Source organism: Pyrgilauda ruficollis, unplaced genomic scaffold (genome assembly GCF_017590135.1).
Source record: "Pyrgilauda ruficollis isolate IOZ18807 unplaced genomic scaffold, ASM1759013v1 scaffold20, whole genome shotgun sequence".
Classification (NCBI taxonomy): Eukaryota; Metazoa; Chordata; class Aves; order Passeriformes; family Passeridae; genus Pyrgilauda; species Pyrgilauda ruficollis.
Window position 1 is genome coordinate 1,734,749 of NW_024519207.1, and position 27,484 is coordinate 1,762,232.

At 41.1% G+C, this 27,484-nt stretch overlaps 1 protein-coding gene across 1 annotated transcript in view; it reads right to left on the reverse strand.

Annotated features, from left to right (window-relative positions):
• Positions 1 to 1,351: 1,351 nt before the first annotated feature.
• The window catches only part of FOXO1 (forkhead box O1), a 60,645-nt gene continuing 34,512 nt past the window's right edge, over positions 1,352 to 27,484 (reverse strand). The window contains exons 2-3 of the mRNA XM_041466997.1: positions 6,039 to 7,395; positions 1,352 to 5,650 (exon numbers count right to left, since the gene is read on the reverse strand). Of these exons, the coding sequence (XP_041322931.1) occupies positions 6,052 to 7,395 (1,344 nt within the window). The 3' untranslated portion in view covers positions 1,352 to 5,650; positions 6,039 to 6,051. The remainder of the gene's footprint in view (positions 5,651 to 6,038; positions 7,396 to 27,484) is intronic.

Genomic DNA, 27,484 nt, shown 5'->3' on the forward strand with positions numbered 1-27,484 from the left:
AACATAAAGTAAGACGGGGCGCTGTCCCTGCCTCCTCATTTCAGATATAATTTTGGCACATGGCAGAACATTACCCCAAGCAAAACATAATCAGGTAATGAACGGGGATTTGCACGCAATTCCAGCAATGGGCATGACCACAGGCACTGATCACTGCAAGTTATTCCCTCCAAGGATCTTCACAAATCCCATCTTTGCACACCAGCTGCACAATAAATGGCTGCAAGACCTAATGTCATTTGTAGTTTTAACTGGATTATCAACTGAGGTGACATAGTAGTTAACATTTCTACACAAAAACATGTTTATTACAATGATGTAGAACTGACTCAGAGCACAAAGATGCTTTGAGGTTTTCCTGCTTGATCAGCAGATTCAAATCCCTTGTTGCCAGATTGGCATAAATTGCTAGCCAGTCCCTTCCCAAGAGACAAGCTTTGACTATCTCTCCTAACAACAGTAACCAGTCATGTACCAATTAGATGTGCATCCTTTCCAAAACCAGCGTCACGAACACCCAAATAGAGTATCTTTGGATCTTACAACCCTCTCATTCCAGAAGTCAGGCTTTTGAAAATGTCGGAGAATATATCCTCAGCTTCCCCTAATATGCAAAAACCCTCCAAAACGTACACTGAAGGAAAAAGGGAGAAGCTAAAATAATGATGGAACTGCAAGGTACAAGCAGAAATTATTTTTCAGCTATCTTTAAATATTTCTATTTTTACATGCAATTAGTTCTTTCATGTTCTTTAGGTCTACCTCTGCTCATTTTAAAATCAAACTGCCAGCAATTTTTTTTTGCCAGCAGTTCACTTAGAGCCTGCTCTCTGCCACCCCTTCCCTCCCCACCTGCAGGCAAGCAGGGATCTGGGCCTCACAAGACAACTGTGGCGTGGGTGTTATTGGCTGTCTGTTTTGGCAGCCTCTCATTCTTTCTTCCAGTTCTGTTTTGAAACACAATCTAAATTAAAAAAAAATAAAATTGAAAAAAAAAATTAGACATTCCTGCTCTCCCTACTCACTCACATCAGCAGCGCTCTCCATCACCACAGCCTGAAGCATGGCTGCAAAAGGAGCAGCACCAGGAAGGCTGGCAAATGTTCAGCAAGGAAAAAACTTACTCTGAGAACAGGTACAGCCTTCTGGAGGGGCAGAGGCAAAAACCAGGGGAAAGAGCACCAGGAGAACTTGGGCTCGCTCTCTTCCATATTTAATAGCATTAGGCTCTAACATGTAATTTGGACTAAAAGACTAATTCTTTCCTGTGGTTTGATGGATGTTAACATCCCCTTTTTTTATTATTCTTTAATAATATATTACATAACATTCTGATACACTAATTACCATCTCATGTCATAGCAATTTTATTAAGAGTTTATACTTACAAACACCCATTCTGAAACGATTTCAGGACTTTTTTGCCATTTTCTCTGAACTACGCTTGTTGAAGCACTGTCAGCACGGTCTGACGCCGCTCTGTGCACCTTCCTACACAAAGCTGGCTCGTGAGCCCTGGGAGTCAGGCATGGATTCTTCTTGCGTTTAGTCTCAAAGACTTGTAAACAAGTTACTTTTAGCACACTAGGTTGTGATTAAACACTGGTAACACAGCCCTATTAGGTTCCTGTACCTGCTACAGTTCCAAATCCAGAAGCAAGGCTAAGAGACAAAAATTCCTTTTTACCAAGTAATGGAAAATTTGTTAACTTTTCTGCAGTTAGTGTTTGCTCATTAATATGTTATCATCTCACCAGGCAAGACTTGGTACCATGAGGTATTTTTCTGTATAAAACTGCTAATGCCATCAGGATTGTCCAAATGGGATCATCATCATTAAAAAGATTACATGGTGAGGAAAGTGATTACGACAACATCTCAGCAGAAGGATTACTAATCACAAGTAGAATCCTGGTACAAATCTCATTCTCCGTATACAAGAAAGGACACAAAATCTTTTTAACATAATTTATATACATTTATGGCTTTATACAACAAACTGTCAGGGATTGTTCTCATGTGTCTGTAGAAGTACATCAGGCACTTTTTCTGAAAATATCCACGTATGAATTTTAATTTTGCAATGTGACTAAGTCAGAGCAGTGAAGCGTTGAAGAGCTGTCACACCACTCGCAAATAGAACTACCAGTATGTACATGCCAATCTCTCAGATATTGCTGGTTTGTGGAACACCTTCAAAAAAGAGGCCAGTTTTCATGTTGAATAATTTGCTTTTTGTTGGCATAAACCATGCTGCATCTTACATTATGATTACCAAAATAATAATAATAATAATAATAATGAGAATACCTTATTTAAAATCAGTCATAAATTAAGAATCCTAGCAATTTCATAATGAAAATAGGAATTTCAAATCAGTAAAAAAATAAAAAAGTACTAACATACATCCAGTGGTTTAACAAGTGCAAATTTTATACTGTTTTATAATTGGTCCAATTTTAACTTCTCAGGGATGCTCTGTTGACCTAAGCCAATAATAAGCAATATGATTTTTGCTTATAAGTGTAGGCAAACTGTCAGTTTATCAAAGCAGAGCTTTCCAATTAATGCATCTACTACCTAAACATATATCATATAGCTATATTATGGAAACAATACATCTTTATATTTAAAATATCTCAACAGCTCTATAATACAATAAACTTTTAATAACAGTACAAACCAGAGAAAAGTCAAAAACAAGGCTGCATAGGTAAGATCATCTGCACAATTCACAAACCAATCATTTACAACAATTCTGACAAACTAAGTTACTCCAGAAACTTGGTACTTTTACTGAAAAAGGATTTATAAGTAGAGGTCACATAATGTTTGTTTTCAAGGCAGACAACATGCTCCTTCACCAACTTCACAGTATTCCAGAATTACAATTGCAAAACATTAGATGGCACCACAAAAAAAGACAAAAAAAACAAAAACAAAAAAAAACAAAAAAAAAAAAACCAAAAAAAAAAAAAAAAAAAAAAAAAAACAGAACCAAAAAACCCCAAACAAATGAACAAAAAAACCCCTCAAAATGAAAACCCAAACCCCAAAAAATGCTAAATAGACCACACAGCCCAAATCTCTGATTACCTACAACCGTTTTCTCAAAATAATTAAAAGGGCTTTCTACAGATTGTTGTAATTAAGGTAAGGCTACATTTATGTTATTCATAGGTATAAAAGGAAAGGAATAAAACAGCTGTTTACAGGAAGTTATACAGTAGCAGTAAATAATAAACAGGAGGTATACTGTTAAATGTAGCATGTTCAGCTGCATCGCCACGGAGCATAGAATTGATTACTGCTTTCTTTACATGCAGAGGTGGATTTTATGACAACTTTGGCCTATGTGTATCAGTGCCTATTTGGGAGCCAACATTTTTGCAAATGCAGCAGATAGAATGATCTTCAGAAACCCCTGTATGAGCCCTCCACTTGCCCCACCGCCAAGATTTACTACCATGTTTCAGAGACCAGGCATTTGATGGTGAAGATGCTACTGGAGATATTTGCCTGTAAAAGCAGGTGGCTTCACCGAGGCTTTGGCACTAAGAACATTTGATTTTGATCAAAACAAGTTCAACGACCAATTTCACGCTGGGGAAGATCCTGTATCACATCAGCCTCTGGAACTGCCTGACAACCATAAAAACATATCTAAAAAAGTAGGACCAGCTGTAATTAGTAGTGATTTAAGTCCAACAGGGAGCTAAATGCTAGCACATCAATAAATACATTGTAGAGCCTCAGGAAAGTCCTAACAGGATCATTAAATATATGGCTTGTTACTAAACTTAATTTACTTGGCACATCCTGTTTTCTTCTCCACCATACACCATCACTACAGGGAAGATGAGTTTCAACAAGGACATTTTCTGGTTGTGAGCTATTTACACAAAAGAAAAATCAGTGTAAAAATATTTGTATCTCCCCTTCTTCATAACAGCCAGCCCTAGCAAAAAAAACACCTGTTAATTCTGTCAGCGCATTAAAAAAAACTCCAAGGATTTCTGTAACACAAATATTGTGTGGCAACCAGTGAAAAGCCAGGTGAGGCCTCTTATTCACACATCCATGAAAACTGCATCATGCAATGACAAAAAATCAGAAATCGCTTATTTTAAGACCTAGTCCTCAGACAGCTGTCAGTGTGCTTACTCCAGCAAGACCAGGTTTTTCCACAGAAACAAAATCCCTGTTATTAATGCTCTCCCCTGTCTTAAACCTCATGCATTTGTATAACTTTGCTACTTACTTCATCTTTCTTTTTGAAAAAAAAGTAATGTTTTGTCCTGCAATAAAGTCCAAGTTTTAGCCTCCCACTCAAAAGTAGCATTTTTGCCTCTTCAAATCTACTGCTTTACAAAAGAAATACTGATGAACCCTAAAATTAGTGCTAATTAAGACAAATGACAATTTTGTCCTTAACTTTGCTACAATTACAAATTTACCGCAAAAGGTCCTGCTCTTGAGTGCACAAACATTATGAGACCTCCACGAAATAAATATAAATGTGAAGCATTGTACAAGCATCTTAACAATGAATACTTAACACTTCGTGGTAGTTAAAATGGTAATAGAAGCAGATGACATTTCTAAAAATGCATATATAAAACTGATTAAATATTTCTAAACATAAAGTTGTCTATATTTATACATCACACAACAAAAAAAGGGACAGAAATGTTTTGTATTCAAGATCCTTATCAAGCTTTTCTGTTATTAGCACTCCCAAGTGCTACGGAAATTTATAAAAATGTGTACTTAATCCAGTTAAAATACTGTACAAAATGAAGAGGTTATGAATGCTGCCAGATCTCAGATTTATTTTTTTTTTAAAGTTGCCTATGTAACAAAAGTAGACTTTAATTATAAGAAAAATAACTTGGAAAGTATTCCAAAAATTATCTTAAGCCCAACAATAAAGTGATTAATCTGACAATGAAATCCAGATATAGTCTTGCATAAATTTACACAAATACAGGTAAATTATCAAATGGCGTTTAACCTACTGGTTGCTTTGAATAGTCAGTGAGTTTAGTAGGATCATATTTAACAGGCTATTCTATTCCCATATGAAATGTGTGGCAATTTTGAGTAAAATAAAGCAGTTCATACTGCTGCAAGGCAAGTCCACAGTTATCTCAATTCATCAAAACACAGGTAACATCAACGAAGGTTAAACTTACTTAGGGCATGAGATCATCACAGTATTCTTACAAAAGTTTATAAACTTTTCTTAGACTGAAACAGATAGTCTTAAAAAACAAGTCTTCTTCTACAGATCATACTGTACAAAACCGAAAGCACAACATGATGTAAGTAAGAGTCTTTGCTGTGATTATATGGTGTAGTGAATTTGGCACTTCAGAGTAACGAAATTTCCAATGGCACAGTTCTTATCTACAGCAGCACATAACCTGCAAACCTTGGGCAAACATCCTGTACAGGAAAATACTCTCTCTGCTGCCAACTCTGACGAAAGGAAGGCAAAAGAAAAAAAACCAAAAAAACAAAAAACCCCAAAAAAGTTAGTGCATGCGCACAGCTTTGTCAAGAAAATTAAAAAGAAAGGTGAAGGACATCTTTGTACTGCTTTTCTCAGTTCCTGCTGTCAGACAAGTCTGGAGAATTTAACCATAGCCTAGGAAGAAAGAAAAAACAACAAAAAGAACAAATTAATATTCACAACAGATGAATAAATCTATTAAAATATGCTCAAGCTAGTTTAAAGATATTTAAATGCGGGAAAAAAATTACTCATTACTGGCTAGTAACCAGCAATTTTTTTGTTTAGAACATCGATGACAAAACATTTAGCGCTCCACATGAAGTAAGCGAAGTCGGTACTTGACAGTCCTAATGCACCAGTGCAAACCTGATTCTCAAACTAACAAAGGACTGGAAAGTGACTGACTGTTACGGAGGGAGTTCACATGCCAACACAGAAGAACTCCCAGATTTTAAGCATCTTGACATTTCTTTCTTTTCCCTTTAGCAGTTTTGCAGATTTATTATAAAACACAGCTTACCTCCTACTACATCCTAGCCTGACACCCAACTGTGTGTGGTTGTCTTTACGCTGTGCTGAAAACTTTGGTTAGGCAATACACTGTCAAAGTTAAAATCTAACGTTTCTCCATCCATAAGGTCATTACGGATAATGGACTCCATGTCACAGTCCAACCGTTCAATTAACATGTCATCTAAGTCACTGGGAAGCTTCTCCTGGTGGAGGGAAACAATTCCCACCCTCCCGTAGCCATTGCAACTGTTAACAGGGGCATATGGATTCATGGCATTCATCTGCATCGGGTGACTCATAGGCACTTGTAACGAAGTCTTCACTGTCGACAGGCGATTTAGCCCTGACGTGTGTGACATGGTGTTCACTGTGTGTGACAAGGCACGGCCATTGACTGCAGGCGCTGGCTGGTTATGTCCCTGGTGAGGGCGGGCGTTGGGGTTCATCATTTTGTTGTGGGGTGGCTGGCTGCCGTAGTTCGGCACCACCGAGTTGGCGACCATCAGCACGCTTTGGCCCAGCGCCCTGCCACCAGCCTGGGAAACACCAGCGTCCACCGATGCCAGGATATCGTTGTGTGGCGGAGAGTCTGAAGTCAGTAACTCCTTCAGAAGTCCCGCAGGACAGTTGTATTGGCTCATCGATCCATAGCTTGATTTACTGTCTTGGAGAGTCTGCATAGGAATCTGGGACAAAGAGCTCATGCTAGCTTGAGCGTAAGTGAATTTCCTGTAGTCAGGATTTGGTGAACCTATACTTGTGGTTGAGGATGCGAACGAGTAACCTGGTGTTTGCTGCATCAGGGTGGCAGATGAAGACTGGGTTGACACAGTCATTGATGTATTAGGTGATAAGAGATTGAGATTATCCAAAAGATTTTCCATGTTCTCAGAATTACTCATCTCTGAAAGGCTTGGTAGAGTAGAAGTCATTTTGGTGGTTGATGATGGGTATACCATGGAGTGCACATCCCCATCTCCAAGGTCATCTTGCTCTGGCAAAATAGGAGAAAGTCTTCCACTAATTGTGCTAGCATTTGAGCTCGTTCTAGGTCGAAATGTACTCCAGTTATCAAAGTCATCATTACTGTGAGAGCTGGGACTTGCAGGCCACTTTGAGAACTGTGATCCGGGGCTGTCACCATTTCCCTCTTGACCAGACTGAAGGGCTGCTTTTTTCTTGGCAGCTCTGCCTCTGCTTTTGGCAAACTTGCTGTTGTTATCCATGGACGCTGCTCGCCTCCTAGGAGATTTGCCACTCTTCCCTCCTTCAGGATTGAGCATCCACCAGGAACTCTTCCCTGTTCCTTCATTCTGCACTCTGATGAACTTGCTGTGCAAAGACAGGTTGTGACGGATTGAATTCTGAAAAACAGAATAGCGTGTAAGAAATGGAGAAGACATGCATCTTTTATGGCATACTAACACCTGCTTTTGTAAGCATACTCTCATTTTGTTAGAAAACACAGGAATAATCATTAAATAAGAAAACATGCCAGCCTGGAAACCTCTTTTATCTGTTCATCGCTCTGAACTGGCTGAAACAAGCTTGCAAAGAGTCGCCATGTCAATTTGACTGTTATCTGCCTTCATCGCATCTGACATTATAAAAAGTTCAATAAAACTGCAGGAACCGTTCTGAAATAAAAATTCCACATAAAGGAGAAAAAAGTAAGCCAGAAGATCAAGAAGATGACTGAAGTGAGTCATCTAATGAGTGAATCTGACTGTATTTATGGATTTTTTTTTAATTATTATTTTATGCAACGTTCAGGAATGTTAGATCCTGTCCTATGGTCCTTATAATGGATTCTCATCCTGCACATCCCAAAACCCTACACACACACGACAGACAAATTGTCACTATTTCCACTGAGCATTAGTGAGGCTTATATCCCTTGTTATATATATATGTTATATGAGAAAATACATCTAGAAAACCAGTTGAGGATTAAGTTCTTATTTTTATAAGTACATCACAAACATCATAAATTGCCTAAGAAATCATAGAAGATAAAGGCATGTAAAGAACATAGAGAAGCTTGTAATGAAACCCTCAGTCTAAAACCATCTTTCTCTTTCAAAATCAACACTTTAATATGCAAAATTGACTCTTCAAATACGTGAAGGCACCAAATATCTTGTGCCAAGAAGATATTTCAGAGGTACTGGAGCTTTTTCTGACCTCCTCAGCCATGAGTAATGTTTCATGTTTTGTTCTTAAATACAGACAAATAAAAAACAAAATCCAAAATGGAAGGCCACAGGCTGACCTGTTAACAAGAGACTAATCTTTGCACTACCAAGCTGTAAAAAAACCTATTTTGCTCATATAATTTTCTGCTGAGCACATGTAAAAAACATTGTATCAACAGAAAAGTTTTCCTGCATCTTGACACAGCTGCTAACAAAAAGCCACAAGTTCAAAGAGTGCTGAAATAGACAGCCATAGATGTTAATAGAAGGGTGAGACAGTACCATGGTCTATGCCAGGACTGCAATTCATGCAGAACAGGGAGGAGGGAACCACAAAACAACACATGAAGTAAATGTGTAAAACCAGAAATTAGACCTCCATGGCAGAGGAATCAGTAATTCACTACCTGCCTTCCATTCACAGTGATTTTCATCAACTTGTCTAAAGATCTTAAGTAGGCATTCCAGGCACAAACAGTCATCTCATGGCTTAAACCAGAGATAACAGGCTCAAATTCCCTGCAAGAGCCACGATATGTTTTGGACCATGGAAAGCCAAACAGACAAAGCAGGACTGGCCATCTACAGAGCTCAACAGAAGTGGTTACTCTGGGATCAGAGAGGAGACTTTCAGGAGATGAGGGCAGCAAGGAGGTGCTGCAACACCTTACAGGTGCTACTGACTTGAGACTGTGCCCCCAGAAGCACAGCTTCACCCCAAACAGGGGCACCAGACACTCCCTAACACCAGAAGATGGCAGAGCATGGCCTCAAGGCACTGACTGTTCAACCAGCACAGCGCAGAGACAAACCATGTGCCCAAACTCAGAAGCCTTTCCAACCTCTCCTCCAAAGAACCATCTTTACAAGTTATCCCAGTTAAACAGCCACCATCAAAAATTCCCCATCCCTGGCAGTATTCAAGGCCAGGCTGGATGGGGCTTGAAGCCAGCTGGTCTAGTTTAAGGTAACCCTGCCCATGGCAGGAGGGATTGGAACTAGATGGTCTTTAAGGTCTCTTTCAGTCCAAAGCATTCTACCACTCTATAATGACTCCATGATTTGAGTGTTTCCTTACTCAATTTCAAAAGGAAGCCAATCTCCTAGAAACTGTAAAGTAGGACTGTACCTCTCCACTTCTGGAAATTTTACAATCAAAATACTATCTTTAATCTAGCAACAGGGTGCTAGAGAAAGCCTTGGAATTTTATTTGCACCAGCTGCAGCTAACACATAGGGAGGGTAAGCCTGGAAATCCATCTTTGGACTTGCCCACAGCCCCAGGGGCTGGCCGGGAAGCCTTGTGAGGCCGGCCTGGCGCAGCCCGTTGTTTTCACTCAAGGGCCACAGACGAACCTGCGGCTGACTCAAGTCCAGCTCTACAAATGTCGCAAGAAAGTTGCTCTGTGCGGCTGTTGATTAAAAAACCTCCTGCGCCAGTTCATTTTTTTTACTGTATTTTGTAAACATACCCGGTTGGCTCAGGATCAGTGTTTACTATCAAAATAGTCATACCAAACACACAAAACGTCGGTCAGGGAAAACACCGTGATGAGGCTCAGCTCCCTCTTCTCTGCTACACAAGTGTTAAATATTTAAGAAATCGCTGCTATTCCTTAGTCATCAAAAATGCTATAATCTGGTATTATTGTACTGAGGACATTTGAGGTCGCTCTTTGAGTAACAGAGCTGTCTCCTAACTCTGCCAGCAATGAAAAAAAAAATTTTCCTAACAGGAAAAGGTTTGTGGCCCAGAGCTTGTTACATAAATTCCTGTTTTTCACGCAGCCAGCAGGACATTAAAGAAGCTATGATTTACTAACTTGGAAAAAGTGTTGAAGAGGTAAACCTTGTGAAAATATGCACTGCTGTTAATGATGTTGTGTCTACAAATCCTTTCCAGATGCAAACATGACCTGATAAAAAAGTATAGTTTCAGCAGTGGATCTTGGCAGCTGGAGGAATGGCGCAGCTGTTAGTAGCTGGGGCGTGCGGCAGCACCACCAGCCCCAGCACGCTGCGGAGATGCCTTCAGCCATGGGTTTCACCTGGACTTTGAAGCAAAGCCTCCCAAAACCTGGCCTGAATAACTCCAAAAGCAAGTATCTGCATTTTGAAGCAGGTCTTGCACAGCAGCAGTTCACGCCAAATCGCACTGAGTGTAACTGCTCTGGAATTTTATCAAAATCTGGGTCAGGATGGCAGCAGGGCTGCTGCCACCTGTGGAGAGCTTCCTGGGATTGAGTTTTTGCCTCTGAGATAAAGTAAACTTACTTCAGCATTCAGACCAGGAACTGTGGATATGCTTATTGCTACTTTCTGATTAAAGACTCAAAATATGCAAAACCAGTATCAGCTACGTGCAATGTGAAGAACACATCCCAGCTAATAAAACTCATGAAGCCAAGATAATTATTCCTTTGAATCTACATATTTATATAATTCAGCTGTACTTCTGACATTTCCAACAGCACTACCAATATCCAATACTGCATTTAAACCCAAGATATAAATAGCAAAACACGCAACTTAAGTTAAACTTGACTAACAGCTGAGAAAAATTATATCCTTATCCCAACTGAAGTTCAGGCATTTAATTATTTTTTTTAGTAAATTAGGTTGATGTTTCACTAAACACCTGAAAACTCAGTTGCTCTGTTAAACTCGACAACATTGTACTTACTTAAGTGAGACCATACAGTGACATTTGGCCGTCTTTATTCCACTCCAGACCCTGGAGCACCAAAAGCAGAGAGAAGCAGAGCTCCTCTTTAACCCAACTGCAAACCTCTCCAAGCAGGACCTAGCTGTGAATTCATGATTATCTCGGGCGCTGCAAGACCCCAAATTTGTAAAAGCACCTACAAGTGCTCGTAGTCTCTCCCACCCTCATACTTTCATCCATGGGCACAGGCAGCTCTCATCCCACCAGAGTGCCATGAGAGCCACCAAAAGGGAGAGCAAGGAATGGATGTGAGAGTCAGTACACCTTACAAAAACAGTTGTATTTGCTATCAAGGTGCATATGCTGACCAGCACTGCAATAAGGCATGCCATGGCATCTCAGGGAGATGTAACAAGTAACTTGTAACAAAGGTAGGAAGGAGCTGGCCTCTGGAAGAAGATTCAGTCATAACAAACTGGGAGGCCACAGGAGCAACACTACTTCTATAATACACAGGTCTAGGATTTCCATTAAAATTAATAGTCTAATGACTGCCCACTAATTTTTCATTCAGATGACATCCCAGGAGTCCACTGCTTTCTACAGCTCTTCCAAGGGCATGGCCTACACAAGTTGCCAGCTTGTTCTACCATCACCTGCGGTAGCACATCCTGTTAATGACACCTTACAGCAGGTTTCTGAGCCAGCACAATCTCCTTGTGGTGACAACACCAAAGCAGAAGTTTTGCAGCAGAGAAATGGAGACTCCATCCCCCCAGAATTTCCATATGCTCTTACAGAAGACATTCAACCTGTCTCTCTTGGTCTTTGTATAGGGACTCTACAGCAGGTCCAGATGTTCACACCACCCTCCTCCTGGAGCCTCAGTGGCAAGTGCCACTCTAAGAAGAAGTCATTCACACTCCTAGGAAAGTGTGCAGAGGCCAGGAAGTTCTCCAGCACACTTGCTCACAGCTCATTCAGCATTGACAGCCAGGCAGCAGCAGCAGCAGGGGCTAACCATGGCAAGTGGCATCTATCCAAGGCTAAGTTAGATCATGCCTGGCAAAACAGGCAAGTTTGCCTGCAATAGCTACACCGCCTGCACCCGTTTTGCTGTGGTTTCCAACCATGCTTCCAGGTTTGTGGCACTTGGATGAAGAGCCCAAGGAGGAAAGAAAACATTGGTAACTCCAGACCTACCAGAATTTCCTTTGGTACAACTGTCTGGTGTAAGGCAATCCTGTTTGTCTTACCTAATAACTATGAAATACAAAAAGTTCAGATGCCGATGCCGCACATGGAGCTTGGATTTGCCTCAGAGCTAGTGCTGGACAGTCATTAAGCACTTGGTCTACAGACAGCACAGATTTTCTGACACTACAATGTTCACCAACACAACCACACTGCAGTGTCAGAGGCCTCAAACGCTAATGAAACAGCTAATTTTGCCAGCCAGTTGTGGTATTTTTTTATTACAGCTCAGAAACCTTCTCTGCTGTCCAATAGGAGCATGGACAGAAAGCATGTCACCTAGCCTCAGGTCAAAGAGTCATATTTAGAAGATGCTGGAAACTTGCCACCTGCAGCTGCATGAAGGTGGAAGGGCAGGATTTCCTCCCAAACAGGTCATGCTTTTTTGGGTCCTTTGTTCTCGGGGAGGTGCTTTGTTTGACTTCATTTTTTCTCCTGCACTGTTAAACAGTTAAGAAGTATCAGCTGGAAAAAGTGAAGAACTACTTCTCTCTTCCATGGGGAACCTTGCATTGTTTCTCTGTGCTTTCCATTACATGTGGTGGCATAGTGAGAGTGTTTCCCAGACCACTACCTGTGAAACACCACCTCCAAACATGGAGACACTTCCATAAACTGTTCCATGTGGTAAGATTTCAGCAATACATCCCTTTTTCCATGAATGAATGTACAAGGAATGTACAAGAACAGGAAGGAGTGTGTGTTATTGCTATATGGTTGCTATACATGTTTCCTAAACACAAAGGGGCTTCCTGTGGCCATATATCAGCGGCATTAATCTAAGTCCTGCACATTCTGCATTAAAATTCAAATATTTATACTACCCTGTGATTCCTTCTCAAAGCTGTCAAAGACTAAAAAACTTTGAACACTGAAGTTGCTTGGTCATCCTCCAGGTTGCATCCTGCTGCCACCGGGGACTGGAGGGGATTTCTCAACCACTGGAGTGTTCTTCTCTGGATCATGGTAACATGCAGGAACAGAAAATGCATACCCAGGTTCAGACATCAATGTTTAAGACCTGGCTGTCCATGCCTACATGTCAGAGTGGGCAACTCTGTTGACATGTGACCCCAACCAAAACTTTTAACCACTCTTATGTTTTCTGTACCTCCAAGAGAGAGATGGGGCCACAGCCAGGTTAACCATCACCTAACATCAGTGTCAATACTGTGTTTTGTAACTACATTTATTTCTGTGAGCACAATACAGGCATGATGTATCATCAACACATACAGACCAAATATATAGACATTTGCTAGGATTTCAAAGCCAAGGAAACTACGTGACACTGGCCAGGAAAAAAAAAAAGGACAAAAAATGCACAGGAAAAAGTGAGATTTTTAAATTGAGTGAGTTTAATGCACCCTCATCCCTCTGCTAAAATCATCTGGGGAACCAAGACAGCCAACAGGTTTATCTAAAACCTATCCATTTTCAAAGGTGAAAGAAAGGCAACAATAAGAAAGCACCAGTGTCATTAAAACAAAAAAATGCAAATAGCCATCAGGATAAATGATGGCTTCATTTATCAACTTCATTTATCACAGCATTAAAAGTTGTGAAGTGTAGAAAAATAAGTATCAGATAAAAAAATTCAAAGATAGCAGGGATAACCATTTTTGGTGATCCAGACAAATTCTAATACTGTCTTTACAAAACTGATGCTGCAAGCTTTCTATTCCAACAGATAGAAAACAAGCGTTTGACAAATATAAGGGTTCCATATTTGTAAATAAACATATCTGTTTTCCACAAATATGAAACATATATATGGATATATACAGCTCATGATGAAGCGAGTTCACCAGTGACACAGGAGGAGAACAAGGAGACCTCACTGAAGAGGAATGTTTCAAAGTCAAAATATCCTTCAAACTAGGGCTTCTTCTCTGCTCTCCTTAAGCACTCTCAGACCTCTGGCCTTCACAAGCAGCATGTGCAATTACGTCAGTAACACAAAACCAGCGAAGTAGGAGGACTTGTGAATAACCTGAGAGACCAGGCGCTGTCACAGAAATGCTGGTGAAGGACTCAATAAAACATCAGAAGTCAGGGAAATAATCAGTCTTTCAAACCAGTCCCACAAAATATTGCCATTGCACATAGAAAATCTTTTGTTCAGGAAAGGTGAGGGAACACTTGCATTATGCCAACGCCAGACCGAATGAATGACAGCGCAGTCGAGGTGAGCACCGTGCACCACTGCTAAGGTGTGCCCATCAAACGGGTTAAAAGCATTGGAATCACCTGTAGTCCATCAAGCCCTGAGGAAGGCTGCTGTGATTCGTGGCAGGCACATAGCCCTTTTACAATAATTCACTGTGGGCTCTAATGCAGTGACCAGGAATGCAACTCTGCAGGGACACAGGCACCACACAGCCATAACGGTCTGAGAAAAGCTGTCCTCAAATGCAGAGTAAAAGCAGGTTATTGCAAGGAAAACAGGAATCACAATTATAGGCAATGTTCACTAAACTGAAAAAAAAAAAAAAAAGTAAGTAATAAAGTAGCAGTTCATCCATATAATGCCTGAATGACTAATAGCTCAAAATTTTATTATCCAGCTATAGTAAAGAGAGACTAAGCAGTGTTTATTTTTTTTTTCAGCCAGTGGGAATAATTATGATCAGTAGGACAAAAAATGTTAATCACTCGTTTCCTGTTTAACAGACAGCCTGCTTCACCTCTGCCACTCTCCACTGTTACACCCAATTCATCACAAAGACTACAGCACTGTTTATAGAAATCTTTCCCCCCAGCTCTTTTTCCTTCTAAAACTAAACTGCCTTTTATTGGCATTTGTTAGCTCTAATGAAGAGGTACAAAAGTGTATACATGCTAAATATATCAATGCTAATTAGACTAGCAGATCATCTTAAAAGGAACACTGGAAATATGTTCTTACCAATTAGAAGCAATAAGGTCAGAAGTAGGCCACGGTCTTAAATGCAAATTACAGAGGTGAAAACATGCTGTAGTAGAAAATAGGGTTGATTTTTTGCATTGGCCTTTGAGAGCACACAGAGAACTTCCAAGAAAAAAAGCACAATCAAAAACCCCAGATAGCTTTAACAGGTTAAGTGAAACAACTGCAAAGATCCCTGCCTGAGAAGCCACTTAAGTTTTACAGACTAAAATCCCCTGCATTATTAAAGCAGATCTCTGCCACTTGTCTAGGTAAAGGCACAAGCAAAATTAGACCCGTATGTTTGGTTTCAGCTGGATACTTGGCTAGGGAGCCACAGATCTTCCATTTTCATGAATTAAGGCTATTTGCTTCCACAAAACCACAGATAACCTAAAAGGCTGGAATGATTGTCAAGACCTGATGGATTTACAAGCAAACAGTTGAAAATGAGTTAAAACTGAGGCAGGTAAAGCAAAGCAGGATGTACTGGAGACATGGGCTAAGTTCACTACACTTGCCCCATCCACTGCGTTGCCTATGGGCAAGCCATGCCTGGAGAAACTCGAGGGCTGTCCATATTTGTTACCTTGAGAAGCAACATACCAAAGGGAATGTACGGATCCAACAGTATAAAAAGTTCTGTTGACTGAGCCTTTGTGTAGAATACAAAAAATTAAATATATCTCAGTACTACACCTGTATTAGCATAGCAAAGGCAGTTTTTTCATTTAGCAAGCAAAGGACTACAGGACTCACATTCTGTGGTCATGGATGTCACTGAATATCAGATTTTCAGAAACAAAGAGTCAATGAAAGCAGCAAGCTTCCTCTGCAGCAGGGTTAGCTGTGCCCCACAGGAAATCCTTGGCTTGAGGAAGCTGCAAGGCTTGTGAAAAGAAGGGCAAAACCTTTTATTTACAGGCTGAACGATATCTTAGGCTACATCTCACTATGCATTTGATCTTTATTTTCACTATAACAAGTGGAAGGATATACTAGCAAAATTTTATACAGTCCCCCAAACTACTAAAAGAAAACTAAAACAAAGTTAAGCGGAATTTTTTGTTTGGTTTAGGTCATCTTTAGAAACTATTTAGTTCATCTAATGGTTAAGATGCTGAAAGTTTCATATTTGTAAGGGGATAGTGTCATTGTAAAAATAACAACCACACCATGAATTTCACCTAGTGTTGTACATATGTGATGTTGATGTAGTAAACAAGAGAAACTGAGGAAAGAAGAAAGTGATATTTCTCTTTCTCTTAGTTTCTTTTGCATCTGAATGCAGTCCAGTATATAGTCGTTGTTTTACTATTTATATTTCCTCTAGCCAATTTACCCTTTATCTTATACATGAAAAGAAAATAAAATATAATTTTCCTGTTAACAAAGCAGTAGCAGAAAATAATTCATTTCTTACATTTTTATTAAAATAGCTTAATTAGGATGATATTTAAGTTCTCTCTAAACTCCTGCATATCTGCAAATATGTAAATTTATACATTCAATATTTCTTCATTTCTCTTTGTGTTTTTATACCCCAAATTCACAAGAACAATTATATATTTTCAGTTACTCCTCCCTGTACATCCCAAAGAGACACCACATAAACTAAGTATTATGTTTCTCCCCACCTTCTTAGAACGCAGTTTGCCCTGGTACTTATTTTCCCCCACCACAGAAGCAGGTCAGACCACCAGCACACTCTCTTCAGGAGAAACTCTTTCCAACTCAAGTTTGCTCCCACAGCCTATCAGATTTTATGTAACACAATTTACTACCCCAAAGCCAGCAAAAAACCCTCATCTTTGGCTATAATCCAGCGTGCACTGCCTCTCTCCACTGTCTGGGCACTTGCAACCACTCTCTTTCAAAAGGTGAGGTTAATACTTCAAAGGGATTTTAGTGATTTCCTTGGGACTCAGAGGACTCCTGCTGGGTCCTGCACCGTTCATGCCAGTGACTTCTCTCAGATGCTGCTCTCCGTGATGTTCTTCAGGCCACAGTTCAAGAATCACTGGCACTCATCACTGGGTTTTAGGACATCTGCTCAGTATTATAAAGCCAGAGTCGTCCAATCTTGCAAAACATGTAGCACCAACTCTGAACAGCTACCCCCAGACAAGCTCAAAATTTTCCGTGGGCTATGGGAGGCAGAGCAGTATTTCTCAGAACAAGATGGGCACTCAGAGGAGGGAAATCTAAAGGCCAATTTCTTCCCTCACACCCATTTTGGAAGCATTCCTAGTCCCTCAGTACTGTAGGCTGTGCTCTGCACTTAAGAGACCCTTATTAAATCAAAGAACTATTTACAATCTACATACTGGCAAGGCCACATTCCCATAGAATGTCATCTGGCAACAGTGACTTAAATCATCAGCTCTGTATTTATTTGCTTTCCTCCTTCACAAACAAGAAAAGTAAAAAGGACAAGAAAAAGCCATGTTATGAATGACAAGAAAGGAATTAACAGAGTAAAGCCTGAGAGCTCTGATGCACCAGCACTCATTACTATACCCAAACATCCTTTTTTTTTTAAGCAGTAAAATATTGCAATGAGGTCAATGAAAAGGAAGACTAGCAACACCACTGTGGCTTGAGAACTTTTACGTACACACCGGCTGCTAGAGGTGCAGGACCTCACTGGACACAAAATAAGACCGCTTCTAGAGTGGGACACTTGCAAAAACGATCTGTGTTAGACATTTTGGATGCTAGATTTCTCCTACCAACTAGGTCTAATAAGTTATCCCTCATTGCTGTTTCTTTCCATTTGATATACACAAGGAAACCTTACCACAGCTGCTTAGAGATCAGACCTCATTCAGTCTCCCATTCCCATGGACAGAGCCTGACACAGGGAAGCTCTGGGCACAAGGTACCTTTTACCAGATGGCACAGGAGGTGTCCCAGGGAGGACACCGTATCACTCTTATCAGTTCAGAAAAGAAAACATTGTTTTTGAAAAGCCTCCACTCCTCTATGGTAATCCCTCAAACCCAAAAATCTCTTATCAACTTCCAGATTAGGCTTCCTCCTCCTAGAAGTCACACGTGGTGCCAGACTCACCATCACCGCCCCAATCCCCCTCAAAGAGAAGCCCAGTGTAACTGGGCAGCCCGAGCCTGCCAGCCTCAATATTCAGATTTAAGGACTGCAACAGTCAGATTCCCAATCACAAAGCCCGCCAGGGGCCTCCCATCCTTTTGCCCAAAGATGAAGAAAGCAGTAGAGCTTCCCTCCAGCTTTCCCCAGATATGCACTGAATCATATTAAGGCAAAAGCACAGCTGACACTGGGAGCTAAAGCACCGTAAATCAATTCAAAGGGGTGCAAGAAAGAAGTTTTAAGTTACTCTAGAGGGACTTGCTCAGTATTTGTCTCCGGACAGCTTTTGCTTCTTTCAAGTACTGCAGTTTAGTTCTGCCTCTTGCAAACAGTCAGAGAAGCAATGCAGCCCCCGGTGCAGCTCCAAAGATGTGCAAACTCTTTAACTGAGCTGGTCAGAATGGGGCACTATTTCAAATAAATAAATAAATAAAATTTGCAGGACATTAACTTACATCTGATTAAAAATAGCAGGAATGTCAGCAGTAGGAGCTGTCATTTGTAATAGCTATCAGGACACAGGAAGTTATTTATTCTGTGGGTCACAAAAAGCCCTCTTTAAAAACAAGGATGAAACAAGAAAAAAAGAAAGCATGTTTACTGAAGCCTGTTTTCTGATATTAGCCAGCCAACTTTGTTTATGAAATGTTATAATAATTTGTCATTGATATTTGGGTTTATGTCCACAGATCTGTTAAACTGCTGGCCACTGCAGGAAACACTGAAGCCCTTGCTGCTCGTGCTTAATTTTTGGATCCTTTTCAGTTTTGAAGATATTGCAGGGAATTTTTGCACATTTCCATTTGGTTTTAAAAATAAATTAAGGTCTTCCCCCAGAAAGTCAGGTGTTTTCAAGTATTTTGTTTGTTAATTATTCATGTAGTCATAAATTATGCTGAGCATTTGGCAGGCTGTGCCTTTCTCTGTTAAAACATTTGTGTTTACTTTTTCAGTTATTGTTTAGATCCTGGTCATAACATGCTCCAGGTTGTTTTGAACAGCAAAGAGGAAATAAGCAATATTTTAACTTATATCACACTGCAACAACATTAAATGCCTACGCAGCAATATGCTGCCTATTCAGTATTTTCCACTTTCTTCCTGTCCGCTGCTGGCTTACAACAGCAAGATAATTCACAATTTTACAGTTTTGCATCCCGTAAAACACAGGCTCGCAAGCATGCTCCGAACAAAACACAAAAAGGAGCAAGAAACAGGACGTCAAAAGAAGGCAAAAGAAAAATAAGAGGGGCAGAAGATAAAGTAAACATATTTGCTGAAGGCTGCTTTTGAAATCATAGGAAAGCCAACAAAGCTCTTCTGAAGTCAGCTCACATGCACGCAGGCATTGCAGGTGACACAGTTGGACGAGGCAGAGCCCCAGCAAGGCACTGTTTGCCTACATTCACCCTGACACCACGGCAGAGAGTTAGGAAAGAGACTTTGAACTACGTGCCATCACTGCTGCTCAGCAGGAGCACGGCCTGCGGTGGATGTGATTACTAAAGCCATCGTGACCCCTAGAAAATGCCCTATGGGTTAGAAAAAAGAGAGGCAGCATTCCAAACACCACACAGTTCACACAAAGCAGTCTCTGTGACAAAGTAGAAATAACAGAACTACATATCAAAAACTCCTCAAGGATTTTTTTTTTCTATAGGTTTAAGTTGAACATTGTATTTCAAGCATTCAGTTATCATGGAGAGGGATTTCCATCTCTCCTCTGTTAGCTAAGTCTTAAGAATTTGTCATTTACCTCAGAAGGAGAGGGAGATCAAGAAAAGAAGAACATTTCTTCCAAGACTGGCTTTGTATGAAGTACTTCGAAATTCAGTTTTGAAGCAATGAGTGAAGGATCTGGACCTAGTACCCTGAAGATATCTACATACCAATTGCAATTTTAAGTAAGTTTAGTAGCTCTTAGACACTCTTTTTAACAAAATTCTCAAGGCATCAGAGAAGTTTAGGACCTACCACTTTAAAACACAATCCTCAAATAATGGCAACGGGCAAAGCAGCCATGGGCTTAATCCTCCTTTTTCCTCCTCTGTCAATTATTCAAGGACCCCACATTCACTCATCCACTGCTGTCTACTTCCTTCAATGCCAAGCATTTCTGGGGCATCTGATAAGGAAGGGCAGCATTATCTTGCTCAAAGTTTTCGTAACAACAGCAGCTATCCCACACACACACACGTGTATATATTCAACAAATTTGACTGATTTTCCAAGGAGAGTAGCAGGTAATTTTGACAAGAAAAAGTACAACTCTGTGTTCTACAGCTCTTTAAAAAAAATAAGTAATATTTTAAAGCCTGTGATTGGTACAAATCCCCTGGCTGCAGTGATTTCTGTGCAGTGTAGTTGGCTAACAAACACCACAGAAACCTGTTAAAAGCAGATTTAAAGGCCTTTTTACCTTAAGAAATGCTTGCCAGAGAGCAGCAGTGACAAGGCACTTGCTTCCTGGCACAGCTAAAGGCACACCACAACTTTTGCATCAGCTTGTTTAATTCTTCTACACTGCCACAGAGGCTGCCCACAACTCAAATAGCCCTAACCATGCGGATTTCTATTTTTTTTTAATCAAAGTCTATTGACAAACTCACACCCTTTCTATTGTTGCTGTTCTCAGCTTGTAGCCCACATACTCATAGGGGCTCCAAAATACTTCCAAAATCCCTCAGAAGGCAGCCAGGGGAGGTAGGAGCAGTCAAATGTTCTCTGTCTGTTTGCACTGGGCTTTCCTGTAATCCTGGCTTAAACACACGTGCACCACAGGAAGAAAACAGACAATTTTAAGTTGCTGACTCTAGAAAAAAGAGCAAGAACCATCTAAGATTAAACCTGGCCCCCAGACTTCGTCAAAAGGCTGACTTAAAGGATAAGGCCAAAGAAGATTAACTCAAGTACGATGTCAAAGTACACTCAAACAGCAACAGCTTCTTGACAAACACTGAGGGGTTGTAAAAACCAAAACATTTAAGAGAAGGATTCACAACTCTGCAGTCTGTGCCTGAAAGAAAGAAAGCTCTCGCAGTCCAAGTTCCGGCACCTGGTAAACTCCAGCAAATGGTTCTGGTTGTACTGATGCAGCACAACTCACTGAGTCCATAACCAGAGATGCAGACAACTCAAATGACTTCAGAGTACAAAAATCTTCTGAGGGACACACTGTCCAATGCAGAAGGTGGCAATGCCATTCTTCCCTGCACTATGGGACCAGCCAGCTTTCCTTTCATCGGACAGCAGTCAGGGAGACATGCAGTAGCAAAGAAGTGCACAGTTCATCCATCAGCAATGTTAGCAAGGCACAGGGGAAGAGAAAGATGCTTTGGCTGCCTCCTCTCACTCCTGCTATGAGGAGCAAAAGGCTTTTGGAATTATTCTATAAAAAACCTATCAGCTTTTCACACTGAGGGACCAAACAAGAACAGGTCACAGGTCAAGAAGATCTACCCATCTGTGGCTGTCTCTCCAAGAGAGTGAAAAGACATGATGAAAATAGTCCCCACTAACACTGTCAACAGAGAAGACCAGGGCTTTAAAGACCATGGCTTGTATTGTACAGCAGCAATTTCATCACAGCTGCTTGACAAGCCACAGCAGATACCAGCCACTCCTGGTGCGAAGGAGTATTGGCTGCCAAACCTGGAAATGCTTCCCTGAGCACTCTGGGTCATCCAGCTCCTCTGAGGCAGTCATAGGCTTACAGGGTGATAGGAGTACCTGCCTCTGATAGGGGGGTCTGCCCCCCAAGTTAAGCTGTTTCTGCTTCAGGTGAAATGAGGAACTAGCAACCTCAGCAGTTGTTTGAAAATAGGAAAGCTGCAGCTTCCAACAGATGACCAGGGAGTAGCCCATGAGAGCTTCAGCCCAACACAATCCCAATTCCCAAGCACCACCCACTAAGAAACTCAGCCAATTCAAGGACAGTTTCCCCATACAGAAGATACTGCTCCACACCTCAGAGGCCACCCCCTGAATCTGCACTACTGGACTCTGTCTCATCATTGACCAAAATTTTCCTCTTCTTTCTCCTCCTGCCCACACCAAATTTAGCTTATTCCTACTGGAATGATGACATCCCCAACATGAAGACTGAACACTGGCACTTTCCTCAGTGAAAGAACAAATTTCCCCACACCAAAAAGCTACCAGTACACAGGTTTCAATGACTCAATATACAAACCAAACTTACCCAACTCAAGTCAACAGAAACTTAACATTTCTCTACGTTCGACACACATTTTTCTATTGATGGCATTAAAGTACTAAAATTAACACTGCTAGTTAGAAAAGGCTCCAGGGAGGCCTCATTGCAGCCTTTCAGCACTTAAAGGCTTTTAAAAAAAGGTGGAGAGTGACATTTCACTCAAACAGATAGTGGTAAAACAAAGGGGAAAAGTTTTAAACTAAGAGAAGACATTTAGATTAGATGTTAGGAAGAAATTCTTCAGCTTGAATGGTGCCCTGGGCAACCTGATCTAGTGAGAAGCATTCCTCCTGATGGCAGGGGTGGCTGAAACTACAGGATCATTAAGGTCCCTGCCAACCATTCTATGATAGCTCTTCCATATGAAGATCTTCTCTGCTTTGGTGCAATTTTTCCTTTGTCTACATCATGTTTCCATCTTCTTGTTTCCTTTTTTTTTTTTTCCTGAAGATTAGCTTATTACCCATTCTACAAGCCCCAAGGTAAGAGAAAGGCAGCAAAAGCAATACAGAGAGTACCTGTGAAGATTAAAGACCATAATGACAATGGGAAGTTACACACACAGAGGAAGCTGACACCCTCACTGGTGTTTTGGTTTCCCTCTCAGATGCAGCTCACCACGACTCCAGACACAAAAACCTGTGAGACAAAGTAAGCTGCCCTCCTTTATCTACAGCACCATTAGAAACAGGCATTCTCACCAGCCTAGTGCCTGCTTGAGGCTGGAAAGCTGGAAGGGGAAGAGGCGGGAGACAAAGGTGCGTGGCACCTTCGTTTGAGGTTCGGAAAACTCCATTTTTCTCTCGGGCAGAGAAGGAAGCAAAGAGCAAGCGCCATCCCTCAGCCATGGCAGCACGCACGCACATGCACACGCATTTCCTGCAGCTTCGCGAAAACAATGCAGTGTGGGGAGCCTGGCTCTCATACGAAGCACACACCGGCTATATATAAAATAAGGAAAGCAGCTGCTTCAAAAGCTCAGTCACGCTTTTATCAACAGGGCTTTAATTAGTACCCATCTGCTTCCTGTTTTATACTACAGAACTGACTTTCACCTGTTTCAGCAAAACACCCCTTCCCCCAAATGGAAGTGCGCACACACACACGAACACACACAAAAAGTTCACAAACACCTTATGCTTAACTAGTTAACATCTAAAATCCTTGTTCTGAGCGTGTGGGCTATATAATTGCTTTTTTAAAAAAAATTAGGCTTTGTCAGAGCTATCAGATTTCACAGTCAACACCTTTAAATCACACACCTTATATGTTCCACCATTTATTTTAACTCACTGGCACCTGAGGACCCAAAGAACTCTGGAGCCCTGTTGTATTGGCACTGCACTACAGAGAGGCTGCCCAGAGGGCTCGCAGTGGAAGTGTGGGCTTTTCCTGAGGTCCGTCACACACATGAAAGGCTTTAAATAAACAATGGCAAGGCTGATAGTTTGAATCCATTCTTAACTCACCCCATTGTTTGAAGAGAAGAAACAACACGTAGAAGAAAAATATTACTGAGGGAGGAAATAGCTTCACCTTTGAATTTCCTGACATTTTTCCTCCCACGCTTTTCCCGTTCACTCGTCAATTATTTATTTATTTTGCAGGGAGAAGACAAGTGAAAGTTAAGTACACCAGCACAGCTACGTGCGGTCAGACCTGCCCACCTCTCCTGCACGAAGGAGCTACAAGCATTTGAAAGCTCGCCAGGAGCAAGGTATACAGAGAGCAAAACAAGTGGAAGCAAAGCACTAGGAGAATTAATTTCTTGCCAGTGACTGAGCAAGGAGTACCACTTGCCTGCTCCTAGGCACAGCTAGAGGAACGGGAAGAGGGGCAAGTGGCAAAAGGAGCAGTATCCATAAGATCTCTATGTGAATTTTTTTTGTTATGCAAAGCCTTCTCAAACTCAAAGTTGCTCATCACAGAAAAGTGCTTTTCTTAGCACACCTTTAGCATCAGCCACCACCTACAATGCTTATTTTGCCAAAATAAACCTGGTAATCACACGACTCATGCTCCAGTTTTGGAGTGGGAGGAGATCATTCTCTCTTTAGAGTTAGAAGCCTCATCTGCAACAGATCTCCCAGATGCACAAAGCTGGCTTAACTCAATTAGAATTTTCTTCCACAGCATCTTGGAGCTGCTTCCAGTTTTTGGATCTGTCAGCAGGGTTCATGAGATTCACCAAAGACTGAAAAGTAAGAAAAAAAACGTAATTCCAGTAAACAGAATTACAGCAGTTACCCCTTTGACGTAGTTACTCGTGGTGGCAGCAAGAGCAACCAGCCTACAACATCCTCCTGTGCCCCCTATATCATCACCCAAGGGGAGTGATGATATAGGGGGCACAGGTTGCCCCCTATATGGCTGGCAACCCCAGAAGGGACAAAGACTAACACCAAACACTTGACTGTAAGATTCAGTATTCATGGGAGCCTACAAGAAAGATGGGGAGAGATTGTTTACAAGCCTATGTAGGGACAGGACAAAGGGGAACAGCTTCAAATTGACTAAAAGTAGGTTTAGATTAGGTACTAGGAAGAAATTCCTTACTGTGAGGGTGGTGTGGCACTGGAACAGGTTGCTTAGAGAAGCTGTAGAAGCCTCATCCCTGGCAGTGCTCAAGGCCAGGTTGGATGGGGCTCTGAGCAACTTGGTCTTGTGGAAAGTGTCCCTGACCATGGCAGGGGCTTCGGAACTAGATGACCTTTATGGTCCCTTCCAACCCAAACCATTCCATGATTCTGAATGGATACCCTAAGAAACATATTTGTAGCATACTGCCATTTGTTATTGACACAGCACACCAAAGTACCATTTCTCTCTGCATACACAAAGAGATTTGTGCAGCATCACACAAATCTGATAAAGAATAAGAATTGCCATTCAAAAGTAAAGATCAAACTTTGTTTTCAAACCTCCAACTTCTAGAAGTTCTCAGCAACTCTTCTGCTATCTCACTGTCTAGGAAAAGCAGGATTTGTACACACGCTAAGGGAGGTATTAGTGAAGGGAATGAGTCCTGTTGCTAGAGGAAAAAATCAAATGAAAACACACAGGCATCCAAGCACAATGAATGCTCCGAGCATGTGAAATAGGTGAGAAGGGATGGAGCCAAATGAGCATCAAATGTGAGAACTCCAAATATTTCTCAGAAAAGTAAAGGTGGCTCACTTCTAACTCAAACACTTCATAGACAGAAAAAATAAACGCGCTAATTTCTTGGGTTGTGTTTTGTTTTGTTGTTTAATTTACAGACTTTATGAATTGATAAACCTGAATAATCAATTTTTTCCTTAAAAAAGGAAAAAAAAATTCTTAACCTTGTGTTTTCACCTAGAAGATTACACCACCACTTAGATATTTTTCCATGGTATCTCAAGCAACATATTACAAAACTTCATCCAGGACTGAAACAACAGATTGTCTCAAGAGCAAATGACAAAATATTTGTACCAGAAATCCTGGCAACGTTGCTTGCAGATGGGTTTCTGAAAAATGGGGTTCCAAGAATAAGTCACCCATGGTTCCAAAAATAAGAGTTAAATTCAAACAAAAACTGGATGTTCACTTTGCAGGGTACTGCAGGCCCTCTCCAGGGTCCCACCCTTGCCACACACAAGAAGACACTTGTTAACCACAAGCCTCTGAAGTGTGAACTTCAGCTGAACACACGAGGCTGGGGAAATGCAACCAAGGCCAACGTCCTGGATGCAAAACCCAGAAATTACACGGTCAGCCACCCCACTGCCAAGGGACTTTGACCTGAGTATCGGGACAGCCCCGAAATCCATGGCCACCATCCGTGGGGGTCTGAGCCGCAGCAGGAGAGGGATCATTCTATCATGCAGGGCCAGGAAGATCTCTGCCTGCAGCTGGAATGTGGGCACGCCGGTCGGGTCTCTCAGCCTGCCAAGGCACAGCTCAGACGTGACGGTCCCCGAAGCACCGGGGGAGCCCGTGTGTGCGGAGGCACAGAGACGCGTCATGCTTCAGCGGGGGGCACCGGAGCATGACCACAGCGCAGCAGAAACAGATGTCTGAGACTGCTCCCATAAACAGGGATGGGGAAACTTGAAACCTGCGCGTTATTGCTCCACCTCGCCTTTTATACGGGGAATCAAAAGCAAAGTTCACTGGACGGTAGTGACCTTTTTTAAGTGATTCCTGGGCTTTGGGACACACTGCTTTCACACTGCTTTTTTGATTTTGATAATCTTATTCAGCTAGACATCCATGTTTACTGTATTTTTCTGTTGTTTTTATGGTCAATACATACAGATCTGACAGGGACTCCCAAGATATTCTGCACTAAGAGGAAGAAAACAGATCCTTATTTGAAAGACACGTTTAGTCAATATATTTCTGATCCCTGAAATCTAGGGCCTTCAACAAACTTTTCACCACAGCTTGTCTTCCTTAGCAAAGACGAACTTCATACAGATAACTACTGTTCATAAAGGCTATGCAAAACTAGTGGTGTTTGGCAGGAGACAGGCACACATTAACATTTCTACCCTGAAAAGAAAAAGCTAATATAATTTTTTTTGAAATTCAGCACCCATCTGAGACCAAACTTTTCCGTTAAGATGACTAAATAACTGGTTTGAAGTGATTTGCATAAAAGGCTTTAAAAAAATGTAATATGGATTGGGGGGAAGGAGAAGTGAAACAAGAATGGGATAATGACACTTCATGATAACAGAGAGCATTACAGTCTGGTGCATATAAGAAAACAGTGTCCTTCCTTTCTTCCCTTCCACATTTATCTCTATATATGAAATTAACAAAACTTTCTTTAAGCATAAAAATCAGGGCTTAAACTTAAAGCTCAGTGGTACACAATAGTCCAAAGGAATATGATAAGGGGAATAAAAAACAAACTCAAACTCAGAACCTCATAACATCAGCAGATGCAGTACACATACATATTTCTGGTTTCAACAATTAACAAACTGAAGTTTGCTAATTCTTTGACATAGCATAAACTTCTAAATTACAATCTTGAGCTTTCCAGAAAAATCAAAACTGCTGGTGTCACCAGAGCAGCCATGTAGAGTATACACAATTCTCAACATATAATTAGTTCCAATTACAATTA